The 17,829-nt window shown below is 40.2% G+C and overlaps 1 protein-coding gene across 1 annotated transcript in view; it reads left to right on the top strand.

Moving 5' to 3' along the window:
- Positions 1-17,829, top strand: part of SPIDR (scaffold protein involved in DNA repair) — a gene marked incomplete at both ends in the record, with an annotated part of 357,325 nt that overhangs the window by 205,630 nt on the left and 133,866 nt on the right. Inside the window, 2 exons of the mRNA XM_080715140.1 lie at positions 6,461-6,653; positions 9,024-9,274. Coding sequence (XP_080571266.1) covers positions 6,461-6,653; positions 9,024-9,274 — 444 coding nt within the window. The remainder of the gene's footprint in view (positions 1-6,460; positions 6,654-9,023; positions 9,275-17,829) is intronic.

Genomic DNA, 17,829 nt, shown 5'->3' with positions numbered 1-17,829 from the left:
GAAATACAAGTAAAATAGTGGAAGGGGACTTGAAGAGGGAGATAGGGAGGTAAAGGGGAGACTTGATGAAGGAAACAGTTCAAATAATGCTATGTTCATATATGAAGTTATCAGTATCAATTTTAATATTATGTATGAGGAAGAGGAGGGAGTAGAGTGGGATCTGGAGAGAAACAGGCACAATCTATTATGTCTGATATAATTGACATTCTTTTTTTAAGGTTTTTTTTAAATTTTATTTTTTTTATTGGTGCACTGTATTCATACATCATAGTGGGATATAAACTTTTGTAGACATACATGCACACATCGCCCAGTCAGCCCCCACCCGATCCCCACCCCATTCTCTCCCCATCCCTCCTTCCCATGCTTGGCTTAGTGGTTGACATCTAGTATTATAGCACTTTATCCAAAATTAAAAATGAAAAAAAAATGATAATTTCACATAACAGTTTCATTTGTCTGATACCAAGCTTTTGATAACTTAAAGATAACATTTCAGTATTTCTTTTTGCTTTCTTTCTTACCAGAGAATATTTTTTTTCTATTTTTTTTAGGTGAAACTATCATATATTTATATATTTATTTTTCAGAAAAAAAAATCTATCCTAATATGGAATATGGACATTAGATACCCAAAATGATCTTGAAAAAGAACAAAGCTAAAAGATATATTTTCTGATTTCAAACCATATAAAGCTACAATAATTGAAACAGTGTAGTACTGTTCTAAAGGCAGATATATAAACCATTGGAGTTAAATAGAAGCCTTGAGCTAAATTCTTCCCTATATTGTCAAGTTATTTTTGACAAGGTTTCCACGAACATTTGGTGGTGGAAATAATAATCTTTTAACTAAATATTGTTAAAAAATAATAATTACGTGGAAAATAATAAAATTGGACCCTTACCTAATCCCATATACAAATATTAACTCAAAATAGATAAAAGACCTAAATATAAATCTTAAGACTATAAACTTTTAGGAGAAAATCTGGGTCATTAAACCTCACAACATTGAAATTGGCAGTGATTTCTTGGTTATGATTTCAATGGCACAGGCAACAGAAGCGTATATAAACTCCCTAAAAAATAAAAAAAAATATTGTATATCCAAAGACAATGTAAACAGAGTTAACAGTTACTAATAGAATGGGATAAAATATTTCCAATTGCTATATCTGAAGGTATATTAATATTCCAGCTAGAAATCCTAAAAATTAACAACAATAAAGGCAAACAATACCCTTTAGAGATAGGTAAAAGACTAACATAAATAATGAATCTCCACAGATAACCAATCTTAGTTGTCTGTTGGATGGAAAATCTTGTTTCTCTGGTTCTGGTGTGTGTTACCTATTTCTTCTTTGTAGTTAATCTCTTTGAGTATTTTCTCTAGCGCTGGTTTTGAAGACATAAATTCCTTCAGTTTCTGTTTATCATGGAAGCTTCTTATTTCTCCATCTAATTTGATAGAAAGTTTTGCTGGGTAGGAAATTTTTGGCTGGAAGTTGTTTTCTTTCAGAATTGGGAATATGTTACTCCAAGCCCTTCTGGCTCTCATGACTTGGTTTGGGAAGTCTGGAGTGATTCTAATTGGTTTGCCTCTGAATGTCACTTGGCCCTTTGCTTTTGTTGCCTTTAAGATTCTCTCCTTGGCTTCCACATTGGTCATTTTGACAATTATGTGGCGTGGGGATTCTCTTCTCCAATCCTGTCTAAAGGGAGTTCTATAAGTTTCCTGGACCTGTGTATCAGCCTCTTGCTCGATGTCTGGAAAATTTTCTGCTATTACTTCCTTGAAGAGATTGTTGATCCCTTTGGTTTCACTTTCTTTTCCCTCCTCTATTCCAATGATTCTTAGGTTAGCTCTCTTAAAATGGGCCCATATTTCTTCAATGTCAGATTCCTGCTGTTGGATATTTTTTTCTAGATTAGAAACTATGCGTTCATTTTTGGAATGATCATCTTCTAAGAGCGAGATTCTGTTCTCCATGTGGTCTAATCGATTGTTCGTGCTTTGAATTGAGGCCTTTACTTCATTAATTGCATCCTTTATCTCTTTTTGGCTCTCTCTGAATTCTTTTTGAGCACCTCTATTATTTCTACAGTTATTTTCCTGATTTGATCTTCTAGAAATTTCTGATTTTCTGTTTTATTGGGTTCTGATGTTGTGGGGTTGTGGGCATTCATTGCTCCAGTGTTATTCCTCTTTCCCATGATTTCGGAAGTTTGTGCCTTCTCTGGGTTCTTCCCTTGGGTCACTATGATTTCACTTAAGGTGCTCTGGATTGCGAGTCTGTAGTATCTCTGACCCCACTACTCCTTTACTGGGTTGTATCACAGAGTCTCAGACCCAGGGAGTCGATAGAGGCTGCTTTAGACTATGGGGGGTGCCAGGTTGCATGCTCTCCTATGGTGTGATATCTCTGCCACCGCCACTCCCCCACTGGGTCAAGTCCCAGTGAGTACAGTACTGGGATTTCTCCTCTGTGGCCCGCAATTTGACTCACTGTTCTTGAGTACGCAGATGTAGCTGTACTGGACTCAGTGCATTCGCTGCTGCTGCCGCCGGTGGCAATATGGCGCCGCTGCTCATAATTGACATTGTTAAGTAAACTTAGGGGTGAGGAGAAGTAATACTCCAAACATAGTTGTTAAACCAACATCACCATTATATTGGAACTTGTTAAACTGCAAATTAGGGGCTGGGGGCATGGCTTGGTGGTAGCACCAGGGCTTGAGTTCAGTCCCCAACACTGCAGGATGGATGGATGGATGGATGGATGGATGGATGGATGGATGGATGAAGGAAATTAGAAGATCTCAACCCAGATCTACTGAATTAGAAACTCTGGAAGTAGGACACAGCAATCTCTATTTTACCAAACCTCTGGTTCTGATTCATGCTAAAGTTGAAATTTTCTGTTCTTCATTCATATTAGGCTTTCTTATATTATAAAATTAAGATTTAGTTTTGGCTGGGAAAAGTAGTGCTGGCAAACATGGGAATATATTTAGAATTATATTGAGGAAATACATTGTAACACAGAGCTGGAGTCATCCTTAGAGACCAATCATAACTGATACGAAGTAATCTGGTCTTCTTTCAGGACTACTCTTGACACTTCACTTCTTACTACATTTACTTGGATCTCATTATAAAGATTGCTGCTTGGTGTTTTTAGAAAACATAATTGAGTATAACAAGTATCATTCTTTACCCAGAAACCATGTGTATAGGAAGCCCAGCCATAACATTGTGCTATCCTTGACCTAACAACAACATGCTTTAGAGAAAAAAGGGATCTGAAAGATATGACTTAAGTGCCAAGTTCACAAACCCAACTCTATAGATAGATCAGACTATCACAGCATAAATTCAAACTTAAAATATATATGACAAAATAAGAGAAATACATTGAATTTTTGCTAGTTCAGTTACAATTTGGAAATGATCATTTATCCATGTAATGAGGCAATTTTTTTGGAGGGGGCTACTGGGGATTGAACACAGGGGCATTCTACCTCCAGGCTACAGCCATCAGCCCCATTTTTTTTTTTTTTAATACTTTATTTTAAAACAGGGTCTCGCTAAGTTGCAGAGGGCCTCACTAAGTAGCTGAGGCAGACCTCGAACATGGGATCATTCTGTCTTAGCCTCCCAAGTACTGGGATTACAGGTGTGTGCCACCATGCCTTGCTAAACTAGGAAATTTATTATTAAAGAATAAATTGATTTGAATATTATTTGTATTAAAGAATACATTTTTAGCCAGATATGGTGGTGCAATCTTGTAATCCCAGCATTAGGGAGGCTGAGACAGGATGATTGCAGTTCAAGGACAGCTTTAGCTACTTAGTGAGGCCCTCTGCAACTTAGTAAGACTCTGTTTCAAAATAAAGAATAAAGAATAGTGCAGGGGGTGTAGCTTGGAGGTCGAATGCCCCTGGGTTCCATCCCCAGACACACACAAAAAAAAGAAAGAAAGAAAGAAAGAAAGAAAGAAAGAAAGAAAGAAAGGAAGGAAGGAAGGAAGGAAGAAAGAAAGAAAGAAAAAAATATATTTTTATTGTCAAAAAGACAGTACTCTGGATAGGCCAGGCGTGGTGGCGCACGCTTGTAATCCCTGCGCTTGGGAGGCTGAGACAGGAGAATCACACAGGTTCGATGTCAGCCTCAGCTACTTAGTGAGGCTCTCAGCAACTTAGTGAAACCCTGTTTCCAAATAAAATAGAAAATAGGTCTGGGAGTATAGCCCGGAGGTAGAAAGCCTCTGGGTTCCACCCCAGTACCACCAAAAAAAAAAAAAAAAAGACAGTACTCTGAGCTGGGCGTGGTGGCGCACGCTTGCAATCCCAGCATTGGGGAGGCTGAGACCTGAGGATCGTGGTTCCCAGACAGCCTCAGCTACTTAGTGAGGCCCTCTGCAACTCAGTGAGACCTGGTTTCAAAATAAAGAATAAAAAATAGGGCAGGGGGTGTAGCTTGGAGGTCGAATGGCCCTGGGTTCATTCCCAGGCCTGCAAAAAAAAAAAAAAAAAAAGATAGTACTCTGTAGAAGAAAATAAAATGTTATCTGCATATGATCCTTTCATCCAAAAACAAAGTGATTCCTATTTTCAGTGTAAGAATCTTATTGCTATTTTCTTTGTAAGAATCTTATACTAGAAGCTGGGCATGATGGAACATGCTTGTAATTGCAGTACTTGGGAGGCTGAGACAGGAGGATTGTAGGTTTAAGGACAGCCTTAGGTACTTAGTGATGTCCTCCACAATTTAGTGAGACCCTGTTTCCAAATAAAGAATAGAAAACAGCAGGGCATAGTGGCGCATGCTTGTAATTTCAGCATTTGTGAGGAGGAGACTGGAGGATCATGGTTGGCAGACAGCCTCAGCTACTTAGCGTGGCCCTTCACAACTCAGTGAAACCCTGTTTCAAAAAATAAAAAGACTAAAAAAATAGGACTGGGGTTATAGCTTGGAGGTAGAAAGCCCCTGGGTTCTATACCCAGTACTGAAGAAAAAAAAAAAAAAAGAATAAAAACAGGGCAGAGGATGTAGCTTGTGAGTAGAATGCCCTTGGGTCCAATCCCTAGTACTGTGTTAAAAAATATTAGAGCCAGTTATGGTGGTGCATGCTGGTAATTCTAATATTTGGGAGGCTGAGACACAGGTTCGCAGCTAGCCTCAGCTACTTAGTGAGACCCTTTGCAACACAGATTCTGTTTCAAAAATGAAGAATAAGCCGGGTATGGTGGGGCTTGCTTGTAATCCCGCATTCGGGAGGCTGAGACCTGAGGATCACGATTCGCGTACAGCCTCAGCTACTTAGTGAGGTTCTCCAACTTAGTGAGATCCTGTTTCAAAATAAAGAATAAAAAATAGGACAGATGGTGTAGCTCAGAGGTACAATGCCCTGGGTTCCAGACTCACACACACACACAAAAAAAAGATAAAAAATAGGGCTGAGGATGAACTCTAAGGTAGAAAGCCCCTGGGTTTGCCGGGCATGGTGGCGCACGCTTGTAACCCCCGCGCTTGGGAGGCAGAGACAGGAGGATCGCGCAGGTTTGAAGCCAGCTTCAGCTGGCTTAAGAGGCCCTGTTTCCAAATAAAATATAAAATAGGTCTGGGAGTGTAGCCCGGAGGTAGAAGGCCCCTGAGGACTAAGTGACTGTCAGTGTCTAGTGCACTGGAGACTTAAGGGTAAAGCCCATTCACAGGATACAGGGGATGCAGGTTTCATGTACACTGTATGTTTTATTGAAAGAGCAATCAGACTTTTATAGAGAAAGCTTCTATGGGATCCATAGACAAATTAACTATTTTAGACATTACAAGGTTATCCTAAAGCAACAATGGATGTGTGTGAGTAAAGCCAAAGGACTAATCTCAAAGCAACTTTTTGTTTTACAATTAGAAGCAAAGAACACCTGTGACTGCTCATAACATCTCAAGCTGTTTATCATACCAGTAAGTTTTCTGAGAGATGTCTATGCTGGGAAGGACCTTCAGAGACAGGGCCAGAGCTGCTTCTGACCTTGAAGGCAACTTGGCAAGACTCATCGTTCATTGATTAGAGGAAGTGTATTTGCCTCCCAGCCTGGCATTCCAAGCTGTTTCTCAGGAGCCAGAGCTGCTTCGTTAACCCTTTAAGCAGGAGTCTGCATCTCAGTACTCTCACAAGTGACCTTCCAACATTCTTGACACAGGAGGTGTCCTGTGAAAGTGAAAGCAGATCCACTGATGGTGATCCTGAGCACTAGGCACTGCTGTCATTCTATGGGCTGGCCAGGTCCTTGCTGTCCATCATTAGGGGCAGCTGTCACTGTGTGGGCTGGTCTGGCTTTACCTATCTGTTGCTGGAATGTCATTCCTTTTTACATTTCTGACTTATAAAATATAAGGAGAATTCAACATTGCAAATAAACTGCTGAATTTCTTTCTCTTTTCCAGGCAAAAACTTATTATTCCAAATGGAGGTTTCCCTGTTATTCTGAATACTTATTTTTGTCAGAAAGTTGTTGCCAAAGGAAATTCAGAAACGACTGGTGAAGTGCACCATTGGGACCTACCCCATCCCAGAAGAAACATCTCTTTGGCCCAGATGTTTAGAATTAAGGATCTAACCCATAACTCTGAAAGTCAGGTAAATTCTCATTGCTTCTAAGAGGTTTTGCGCTTGTAATAATATTAGTGACTGGATTAATTGAGAATGGTCACCTTTTGTCTCCCTCCAAATAAATCTGCTAGAATATATTATGACTGAAGATACTGTATATAGGCAGGTCAGCGTTTATGTGGTCTTTTTACTGCACTTTATCTTTCTAATTACATATTCTTAATCCTTATTCTAATTTATTAAAACATATGAAAGTATTGCCAAGTACAGTGATATACATCTGTCCTGTAATCCCTGTGCTTGGGAAACTGAGACAGGAAGATCACAGGTTTGAGACTAACATGCAGTAACTTAGCAAGACCCTGTTTCAAAATAAATAAAAAGGGCTGCAGGTAGCTGGGCATGGTGGTGCATACCTGTGATCTCAGTACTTGAGAGACTGAGACTGGAGGTTCATAGGTTTGTGGCTAGCCTCAGCACCTAAATGAGGTCTTTCAGCAACTTAGTAAGTACCTGGTTTCAAAATAAAGAATAAAATAAGGCTGCGGTTGAGCTCAGAGGTAAAAATGCCTTGGGTTCAATCCCTAGCAAAACACACACACACACACACACACACACACACACACACACACACACACCACGAGAGAGAGAGAGAGAGAGAGAGAGAGAGAGAGAGAGAGAGAGAGAGAGAGAGGGAGATCGCGCGCGAGAGAGCGCAAGAGAGCATGAGCATGCGAGCAAGCTGCATGAGTTTGAGATATTTGCTAGAGATTGATTGATTTGGGGAAATTTTTTGGCCATGAGCCCTGGTCATCTGCCAAGATGAGTTTGGGAAAGCACTGAATTCACTGGCACTAGGCATAATGTACCTCAGAAATCCTCTATGCTCTGGGAGTCAGTATTGCTCCCAGCACCCTGTCCTCAAGCTCACTGAATTAGGGGAATCAGCATAGAACAGCATGCAAAGACTGCTAACAGGGAAGGGAAAGAAGAAAGAAGAACTGACATACTGTTACCCTGTCTTGTACCATACAATCCAACAGAAACCTCCCATTGACTATCAAGAGACATGACTACAGATTACTTGAAAAGGAGAGTAAACTAATAAATTTTAATTTTTTTTTTTTTTGGTGGGTCTGGGGATGGAACCCAAGGGCATTCGACCTCTGAGCTATACCCCCTGCCCTGTTTTTTTATTCATTTTGAAACTGGGTCTCACTGAGTTGCAGAGGGCCTCACTAAGTAGCTAAGGCTGTCCACGAACTGTGATCCTCCTGTCTCAGCCTCCCAAATGCTGGGATTACAAGCATGTGCCACCATGCCCAGCTTAATAAATTTAATTACAACATTTAAATATTGTGTGGGAGAAGGTAAGGCATGCAGCTCAGTGGTAGAGCACTTGTCTATTTGTCTAGAGTGTATGAAGCCCTGGGTTCCATCTCTACCACTGTAAATATATATGCAAATAAACATGGAAATGTACACTTTAAACAGTTATGCAATGAGAAATTGATGAGGCATGTTTTTGTCTCATATCAGTGGTAATGAATCTACCACATAGTGTAGTAGTTAAGGCCATGAACTTTGGAACCACATGTTCTGGTTCAAATCCTGCCCCAGACACTTTCTGCTAGTTGACCTTGGGCAGACTCAATTTTACCTATCATTTGGGGATAATTTGTCTGTCATGTTTGATCATTGTGAGGAGAAACATATAAAGTGAACAGAGTCTGGAAGTTAGGAATCATTTTGGAAGTACTATCATCATATGATAGCTGATATTATTGTGTAAGATTATTTATAGAGTATGAATGTACAAACCTAATAGATTGACCTAATAGATTGGACATATAAGCACTTAATAAAATGATTCATTTTATCAAGCCCCATTCATTTTTTTATATTTTAGTTTGTTCTGTTAAATTTGTTACTTTAGTTGGGTTTTTTTTTTTTTGGTGGTGGTACTGAGGTTCCTGGAAGCCCTTCTACCTCTGGGTTACACTCCCAGACCTATTTTATATTTTTACTTGGGAACAGGGTCTCTTAAGCCAGCACGGCTGGCTTCAAACCTGCGCGATCCTCCTGTCTCTGCCTCCCAAGAGTAGGGATTACAAGCGTGCATCATCACGCCCGGTTAGAAAAAATGTTTTAAAATTACTATGAAGTATTTAAGAGCAGACTGCCATGCTGAAATTACATTGAGAAGAAACACTGCTGTCCATGGTGCTCTCAGCCACCTTCTCCTCCTCAGATGCAGAGATCCACACTACACATTTCTCTACTTTTAGCTTCATTATGCCCTCACTGCAGTACAGATCTACTAGGGAACTGCCTATTTGGTGGAAATCATGCTGTTCTAAGCTAAACTGAAACAACTTTCTTTTGTATCTTGACCAGGTTGTGTGTGGTGGCCTGGTCACCTCAGGAGCAGGCTGGACCCACAGGCATGAAGAGACAGAGCAGTTCCTCCCAGCTGCCAGCCCCCTGAGGGATTCTCTCCTGGAAATGGTGGAAAGCCAGGGCGCTGTCCCGTGGTCAGGAGTGGGTGTCCGAGTGGTTGTGCAGAGAGTTTATTCCCTTCTTGGAAGAGATGGTGCCAGGGGCCAGCAGGAGAGCGGCTCAGGGCTTGTAGACCCACCTGGAGCACAGTGAGTGACCAAATTCAGGTTGGGTGGAGAATAACGAGACAGAGGGCTGGAGGAGAGAGGACTCTGCCTGGGCACATTCCAGGCAGCATTCACCATAGACGTGGATATTTTTTGTTTTGTCAAAATGTGGGACATGGAGTGTGACAGGATTTTATCTATTTATTTATATAAAAAGTTCTACTGATATTTGAAGTTGTTGCATTTACTTTTACTTTAATGACTTATGTCATTAAAAGCAATGCAAGTATAAGAAATAATGGTATTTCTTTTTTGTCTGTGTGTGGTACTGGGGGTGGAACCCAGAGGCTTTCTACCTCAGGGCTACACACCCAGACCTATTCTGTATTTTATTTAGAAACAGGGTCTTACAAATTGCTGAGAGCCTCACTAAATAGCTGAGGCTGGCTTCCAACCTGTGCAATCCTCCTGTCTCAGCCTCCCAAGTGCTGGGATTACAAGCATGTGCCACTACGCCTGGTGAAATAACGGTATTTCTAAGGTAAAGCCAATACAGAGGGCCACCAAACCTAAAAAGATTATTACAACATCAAATCTTTGGGTTTTTGTTTGTTTTGTGGTACTGCAGATTAAACCCCAGGGCATTCTGCCTCTGGGCTACAGCCCCCCCCCTTTAAATTTTTATTGGTGCCACCTACCCCTCTGATAGAGGACTAATATCTCAAATATACAGAGAACTCAAGAAACTCAACACTAAGAAAACAAAGCATCCAATAACAAAATGGGCAAGTGAACTAAATAGACACTTCACAAAAGAAGAAACTCAAATGGCCAATAAATGCATGAAAAAATGCTCAACATCACTGGCAATCAGAGAGATGCAAATCAAAACTACCCTGAGATTTCACCTAACTCCAACTAGAATGGCAATCATTCAAAACACAAACAACAACAGATGCTGGCGAGGATGTGGAGAAGTGGGAACTCTAAGACATTGTTGGTGGGATTGCAAATTAGTGCAACCACTTTGGAAAACAGTATGGAGAATCCTCAGAAGAATGGGAACAAATCTACCATTTGATCCAGCAATACCACTTCTGGGTATCTACCCAAAAGAAAAGAAACCAAACTACCAAACTAATGCATGTGTATCTGTGTTCATAGCTGCACAATTCACCCTTCCCCCTTTTGAAACAGTATCTTACTGAATTGCTGAGGCTGTCCTCAAACCTGTGATCCTCTTGTCTCAGCTTCCCAAGTACTGGAATTATAGGCATGTGCCACCACACCTAGCTTCAGTGTCAAGTTTTATGTCTTGAAAACTAGATAAATGGTGGCAGTTAAGAAATCTGTGGCTTTCTGAGACTGCTGTTTCAAGCAGTACACTTGTGTTGCCTGATGAAACTTTCTGTGGTGATTTAAATGTGTGTTCTGCACTGAGTATGCATTGGCCTTTGACTACATGCGGTAATTATGCACTTGAAATTGGTTACTGGCCAGGTGTGATGGTGCACACCTGTGATCCCAGTGACTTGAGAGGTTGAGACAGGAAAATCACAGATGCAAAACCAGCCGTAGCAACTTAGTGAGACCCTGTTTCCAAATAAAAAATAAAATAGGGCTGAGGGTGTAGCCCAGAAGTAGTAGGCCCCTGGGTTTCATTCTCAATAACAAACATGCACATACACGCACGCACACATACACACACACACACACACACACACAATAAGAAAACAATATTTGGTTACTCCAGTATAACGAATATGCATTCTCTGGTGCATTTCTTAGAGCACTTTTGGGATTGTACGGAATTTAGGCTAGAGATCATTATTCCTATTTCAGAGATAAAGAAACAGCCTGAGAGGGTTTCTTTTGCTCTCAGTTATACACATGGATAAAAAGCAAAACATAATGGAATATAAAAGTCCCCAAATGGCCGGGTAGTAGTATGGGAGTCAAAAGGAAAGGGAGAAAATTAAGTTAGAACCAAGCTGTTTGGAGGAAGGCTGACCAGGGTGGTTGTCCTGGGGCAGCAGAAGTGGAAGTGCCTTCCCTGGGTGAGTTAGTTGGACTGTGTAGGAGGACAGACTTCTGAAGAGAGGGCCATAGCATTTGGGTGTTGGATTTGAGGACAGGCCATTTGAGAAGTTTTCTGAGTACAAGAAGGCCTGATTCTTAATATTTTCTAAGTCAGCTTGCTGTGGTAATGATCAATTTTTGTAGTTTACAAATCATATTAGTATAAAAGGAGAATGTACTTTACTCACTACTCATTATTTGTGCATATGTGTGTATAACATTAGTATTGAATCTAATACTAAGAGCATTAGTTTTGAAATAAAAGGAAATATGTGTTAGTATTTGAAAGTAAGGCAGAGAAAGAGTAAATTCCCTAGTCGTTCCCTGTGTTTTAAGAGAGCAGGTCTAAACCCTTTACTCTGCTCCCAGCCCAAGGTGACTTTTCTTAGACATCACCTTTCTTTCTCCCACCTTGAAATGCTTTCTTCCTTCTTGATATAATTAATTTATGGAACAGTAATTTAATTTTATCCTATAGAGATGCACAGTCTTCCTTGCCTTTCATTATAGAAATATTTGAAAGAGTCTCTTCCGCAAACATTTAGTTTTCAGAATATGTTAAAGAGTCATGTCTTCAAACAAGAACCTGGAAGGGACACTTTTCTATTTAACTATTTAATAGTCAATTTTTTATGAAAATTTATGAAATTGAATTCAGGGGGGAAAGCTTATTTTTCTTTCTCCTTGATTTTTTTTTATCTTTTGGCCTTTTCTTTATTCTCTTTTCCTATATTTCTTCCTTTTTCTCACTAAAGGAAAAAAAATTACCATGTCTCAAACCAGGTCCTACAAGTAGTAAATAAAACCTTGTGTTTATTGAGAATAGTCTAGTTAAATAATCCCCCTAAAATAATTAAAAACAAATAATTTGTGATTACAAGTTGTGGTGAGTGCCCTGGCAAGAAAAAAATAGGATGTCATAGATCAGGAGCAAAATGTAATTTAGAGAATTCTCAGGAAGAGCATTCCAAGGCTTGTGTGTGTGTGTGTGTGTGTGTGTGTGTGTGTGTGTGTGTGTGTTACTAGGGGTGGAACTCAGGGGCTTTTCTACCTCCAGGCTATACTCCCAGACCTATTTTATACTTTATTTGGAAACAGGGTCTCACTAAGTTGCTGAGAGCTTCACTCAGTAGCTGAGGCTGGCTTCGAACCTGCACAATCCTCCTGTCTCAGCCTCCCAAGAGCTAGGATTACAAGCATGCACCACCATGCCCGGCTTCCAAGGCAACTTTTTAAGTTGACACCTGAAAGACAATCAGATGTTGGTCTGTTAAAGAGCAGAGGAAAGAAAATTGCCATAGAGGAGAGATGTCTTATGAAGGTTTCCATTAAGGAGAGAGGGGCCAGGGTGGCCAGGGTATCTGGGCCAACAGGAAACTGAAGACAGTATCACCACTGCTTCACAGGTCATGTGCAGGAGCTGCAGAGTTTTCCATGCTACCCACTGATCCAATAGAAAGGTTTCCCTGTTTGAAATACAATCTAGCTGCCAAATGGAAATGGAAGATGACCATGCGAAGCCACACCCAGGTGCAAGCAGAGACACAGGAACAGCCTATGGTTGCCCAGGTCTTAGACTGACTGCCAGGTCCTGGGTCTCCTCTGGCCCCACTGGACTTGAGCTAAGGCTCATGCCCCAGGTACATGTGATGCTTGGGAATGGACTGCACATGTGGGGAATCTCACAGAAGGACACAGGTGCTCAGCTCAAGTTACTAGGAGGAACAATGGGTGAGAACAGATTTGGAGGGAAGCTTGAATTCAGTTTGGGGCCTGTTTAATTCCTGATTCCTATCTCAAACTGAAATGTCAGTAGGAAAAGTTGGACATTTAAATCTTTTGTTCAGAGGATTTTAAATTGGAGTTAAGTGTTGGAGGGTTCTCAGCCTAGACCTAGCCAGTTTATATATATTTGTCTACACATTTAATTTGCTGCTTTCTGTAGATTCTATTTTGTTTGTGGTGCTTAGATCCCATGGCACTGGTGGGCATGCAATGGAGATGGCCCTCTCCTTGTAGCCAGGCCTTCTTGTCTTAGGCCTTATCTCCCACCCCTGCCTGCTGCACATGCTTCCAGAACTGTCCTATCAAAGCTAGTGTCTAATGTCAGGATGATGAAGATTGCTTTAGAGTAATGGTAGAGATCAAGGAAAGAAGACATGCTAGTACTGAGCACTAAGGTCTTCTCACATCAGAGAGCTGATAGAAGGGATTCTGTGACAGAAACCAAGGACCAGGGGCCAGTGAGAAAAAAAGAAAGCCAGAGGGTCCATGTGGTCTCAGGATGGGGTCAGTGAATGGAAGTGCATGGATACATGTAGTGCTACAAGAAAGACTAATAAAGCCAGCACTGACAACCTTTCTACTGGATTGATTGAGTGAGTAGTTCTGGGCAATTTTATAATCAGAAGGTGAAGGGGATGGTGAAGGCAGTAGCCAGCTCAGCATGGAATTTGGGAAGAGGGACAGGCTTTAAGAATGAGGTGAGGTGCCTTTTTCTTATATAGCCTCAGTTGATACCCAATCAATTTACTTGTGCTCACTACATAAATTTGGGTTTTTGTTGTTGTTCTTATGATACTGAGGATTAAACTCACAGATGTTACCCTATTGAGCTACAGCGTTTTTATTTTCTTAACTTTCTGACAGAGTCTCAATAAGTTTCCCAGGTTCCCCTTAAACCTGTGATCTTTCTGTTTTAGCCTTCCAAGTACTGAGATTATAGGCAGGCATGCCCCGACTGCCTCACTAAATAAATTTGAATAGTTTCTTAGTCATTATCTTACTGTCCATGGGTTTTAAATAAATCTTGTTATTTCAGTGGCCCACCTCTTAACCTTTTCATATTTTTTCTCTAAAACAACTCTTGGTGATCCTAATGATGTCCAAAGTCATTTGGCCTTATTTCTTCTTGGCCCCTTCTTGCTACTGCTAATTCTAATTGAACTCCTGACCTTTTATATTCTTTGCCATTCTTCCAGTTCCCATTCTGATTTATTGGAAGGGTAATGTAATATCAGAGGTCATGGAATTACAGAGTTGGTGCTTATTGTTCTTTGCCCTATTTTTTAATTCTTTATTTTGAAACAGGGTCTCTCTGAGTTGCAGAGGGCCTAAGTATAAATATAAAGTTTTATATATTGATGACATTCAATTTATCTTTATGTTGTTATTTCTTCTTGTGCTTTTCATATTGTATCTAAGAAACCATTGCCTAATATAAGGTTGTGCAAACTTCTACTTTTTCTTCTGAGAGTTTTATAGATTTTGCTCTTACATTTAGGTCTTTAATCCATTTTGAATTAGTTTGTATGTATGGTCCAACATGGTGGGTTGGACCTTCCCTGTAAGTGAGGATTATGTGTACTAGTAGCAGAAATAGTGTCTCTTCTTGAATGTTCTGTCAATACTGTTCCTTCTATATATGTCCCCAAATATATTAAAATCTATCTTTTTTGCATTTAATAAAGAAGTGTAAATTTTGTAATTTACACTGAATTATATCCTCACATGAGTATCATTTCTTCCCATCTAGATGGCAGAAAATTGATCTATTTTTATCCCTTATCTCTCTTTTATGCTTTTATTATGTTATTGGTCTATATCAATTTACAGCTAATTGAAATTTTAAATGTTTCAGAGTAGACTCAAAGGTGTAGATAATTGAAAACAAACTGTTCATGTGTTTTAAAATCTGTTATACCAATCTACATTACTTGATTCATGTCTTCAGTTATAGCTCCATACCTCAATTAACATTCCCAGTATATTTATGGGTACTATTGAAACATTGAAAGCTCCGTGTTGTTCTTCTATATATTACATCAGTGATAGATGTAAAGGAAGCAATAAAAAGGAAATGCAACAGCCTGGTAATAAATACAATTGAAAAAATAAAATTTTAATAGCAGAATGAAGATAGCAAAAGTAATTTTTTAGAATTATATCCAGACATGGGATGTGCAATTGTAATTCTAAGATCTTATCTTAACCTGGCAGGGCAATTTTACAGCACTTGTTATCTGACACCAAGAAAGATTTCAAAGCTGGGCATGGTGGGACATGCCTGTCATCCCATTATTTGAGAGGCTGATCCTTGGGAAGATGGCAGGTTAAAGGCCACCTGAACCATGTAGTGAAACCCTGTTTCTAAATAAACAAACAAATAAATAAATAAATAAATAGAGTCAGTCTTTGGATATAACTCATGGGTAGAATGCTTTCAGGTTTAATTCCCAGTATCAATCACACACACAAAAAAAAATATTTCAAGGTGGCCCTATATGAAAGGCCTGGAATTTCCCTTTCTCATCCCTGATTTCTCCCCTCCCCTCCCCTTCTCTCCTCTCCTCCTTTTTTCTGTACTGGGAATTGAACCCAGAGGCATTCTGTGTCCAAGTTATACCCCCAGCCCAATTTTTTATTTCTTATTTGGAAACAGGGTCTCACTGATTTGCAGAGGGCATTACTAAGTTGCCAAGCAACTTGTGATCCTCTTGTCTCGGCCTCCCAAGTACTAGGATTACAAGTGTGCACCATCACACCAGGCTTCCCAGACCTCTTTTCCTTAGAAACTTTTACTCTTAAAAAAGGGTAAAATCACTGGGCAAGGTGATGTATGCTTGTAATCCCAGTACTTGGAAAGCTGAGGCAGGAGAATTGCAGGTTCATGGCCAGCCTCAGTTACTTAGTGAGGCCCTCAGCAATTTAGTGAGACTTTGTTTCAAAAATAAAGATTAGGTTGGGCATGGAGGTGCAAGCTCCCTTGCTTGGGAGACAGAGACAGGAGGATCACACAGGAGGATCACACAGGTTTGAAGCCAGCCTCACTGGCTTAAAAGAACCTGTTTCCAAATAAAAGTATAAAATTAGTCTGAGAGTATAGCCCAGAGGTAGAAGGGTTTTCAGGAACCCAAGTACCACACACACAAAAAAAGGATTAATAAATAGGGCTAGGGCTGGTGTGGTGGCGCACGCTTGTAATCCCCGCGCTTGGGAGGCTGAGACAGGAGGATCACGCAGGTTCGAAGTCAGCCTCTCTGGCTTAAGAGACCCTTTTTCCAAATAAAATATAAAAAATAGGGCTGGGAGTGTAGCCCAGAGTTAGAAGGGTTCCATCCCCACTACCACCAGAAAATAAAATAAAATAGGGCTGGGATGTAGCTCAGAGGTAGAATGACCCTGGGTTCCATTCCTAGTACCGCAAAAACAAACAAACAAAAGGGGTGGGAGTTGAATAGAACAGTCAGAAAGAGAGAAAGAGAAAGAAAAATTACCCTTAGGGAACTGATTGATAAAGGGGGAACAAGGCCATCTCGTGTGTGTGTGTGTGTGTGTGTGTGTGTGTGTGTGTGTGTGTGACTGAGGATTGAACCCAGGGGCATATTACCCCTAAGCTACACCCCCAGCCCTAAATTGCAGAGGGCCTCACTATGTAGCTGAGGCTGGCAGAAAACCTACAATCTTTCTGTCTCCGCCTCCCAAGTACTGGCATTACAAGTATGCGCCACCACATCCAACTTCTTTCTCTATTTAGTTTCATAACATTTTCCTCAAACCAGAAGAAACCCTGTATCCATTAAGCAGTCCTTCCCCAGTCCACAACAACCACTAATCTGCTTTCTGTCTTCCTTCTGCATGTTTCATATAAGTGGAATCATGCAATGTGTGTCCTTTTTTGTATCCTTCATAATGTTTGCAAGGTTCCATGTTGTAGCATGTACCAGTATTTAGTTTTTTTGTGTATGACTGAATAATACTCCATTATATAGATGTACCAAATTTGATTAGCCATTCATCAATTTATGGATATTTGTGTTGTTTCTACCTTGGGTTATTATGAATAACATTGTCATGACCATCTGTGTAGAAGTTTTTCTATAGATATATATTTTTTATTTCTTTGGGTATATCTTAGAAATAGAATTGTTGGGTTATATGGTAATTCTAATTTTAACTTTCTAAGCAGCTAACATACTGTCGCTTATAGTGGCTGCACTATTTTAGATTTCTACAAATAATACACAGGAGTTTGGATTTCTGCATATTTGCACTAAAATTTAGTACTTTCTTTCCTTTTTTTTTTTTTTTTTTTTTTCGGTGCTTGGAATGGAACCCAGGGGTTTCTACTTCCGAGCTATACCCCCAGCCCTAGTTTTTATTCTTTATTTTGAAACAGGGTCTCAAAGAGTTGTGAAGGACCTCACTAAGTAGCTGAGGCTATCTGAACCGTGATCCTCCTGTCTTAGGCTCTCAAATGCTGGAATTATAAGTGTGGGCCACCACGCCCAGCCCTTTCTTTTCCTTTTAAAATTTATTTATTTATTTATTTATTTGGTGGTACTGAGTTTCCTGGAAACCCTTCTACCTCTGGGGTACACTCCCAGACATATTTTATATTTTATTTGAAAACAGGGTCTCTTAAGCCAGCAAGGCTGGCTTCGAACCTGCGTGATCCTCCTGTCTCATCCTCCCACAGGAATTACAAGTGTATGCCACCACACCCTGCTCCTTTCTTT

This window comes from Muscardinus avellanarius (genome assembly GCF_963383645.1).
Source record: "Muscardinus avellanarius genome assembly, chromosome: 1".
Taxonomy (NCBI): Eukaryota; Metazoa; Chordata; class Mammalia; order Rodentia; family Gliridae; genus Muscardinus; species Muscardinus avellanarius.
The sequence above is the reverse complement of the archived record's forward strand: the minus strand, read 5'-3'. Positions and strand labels throughout refer to the sequence as shown.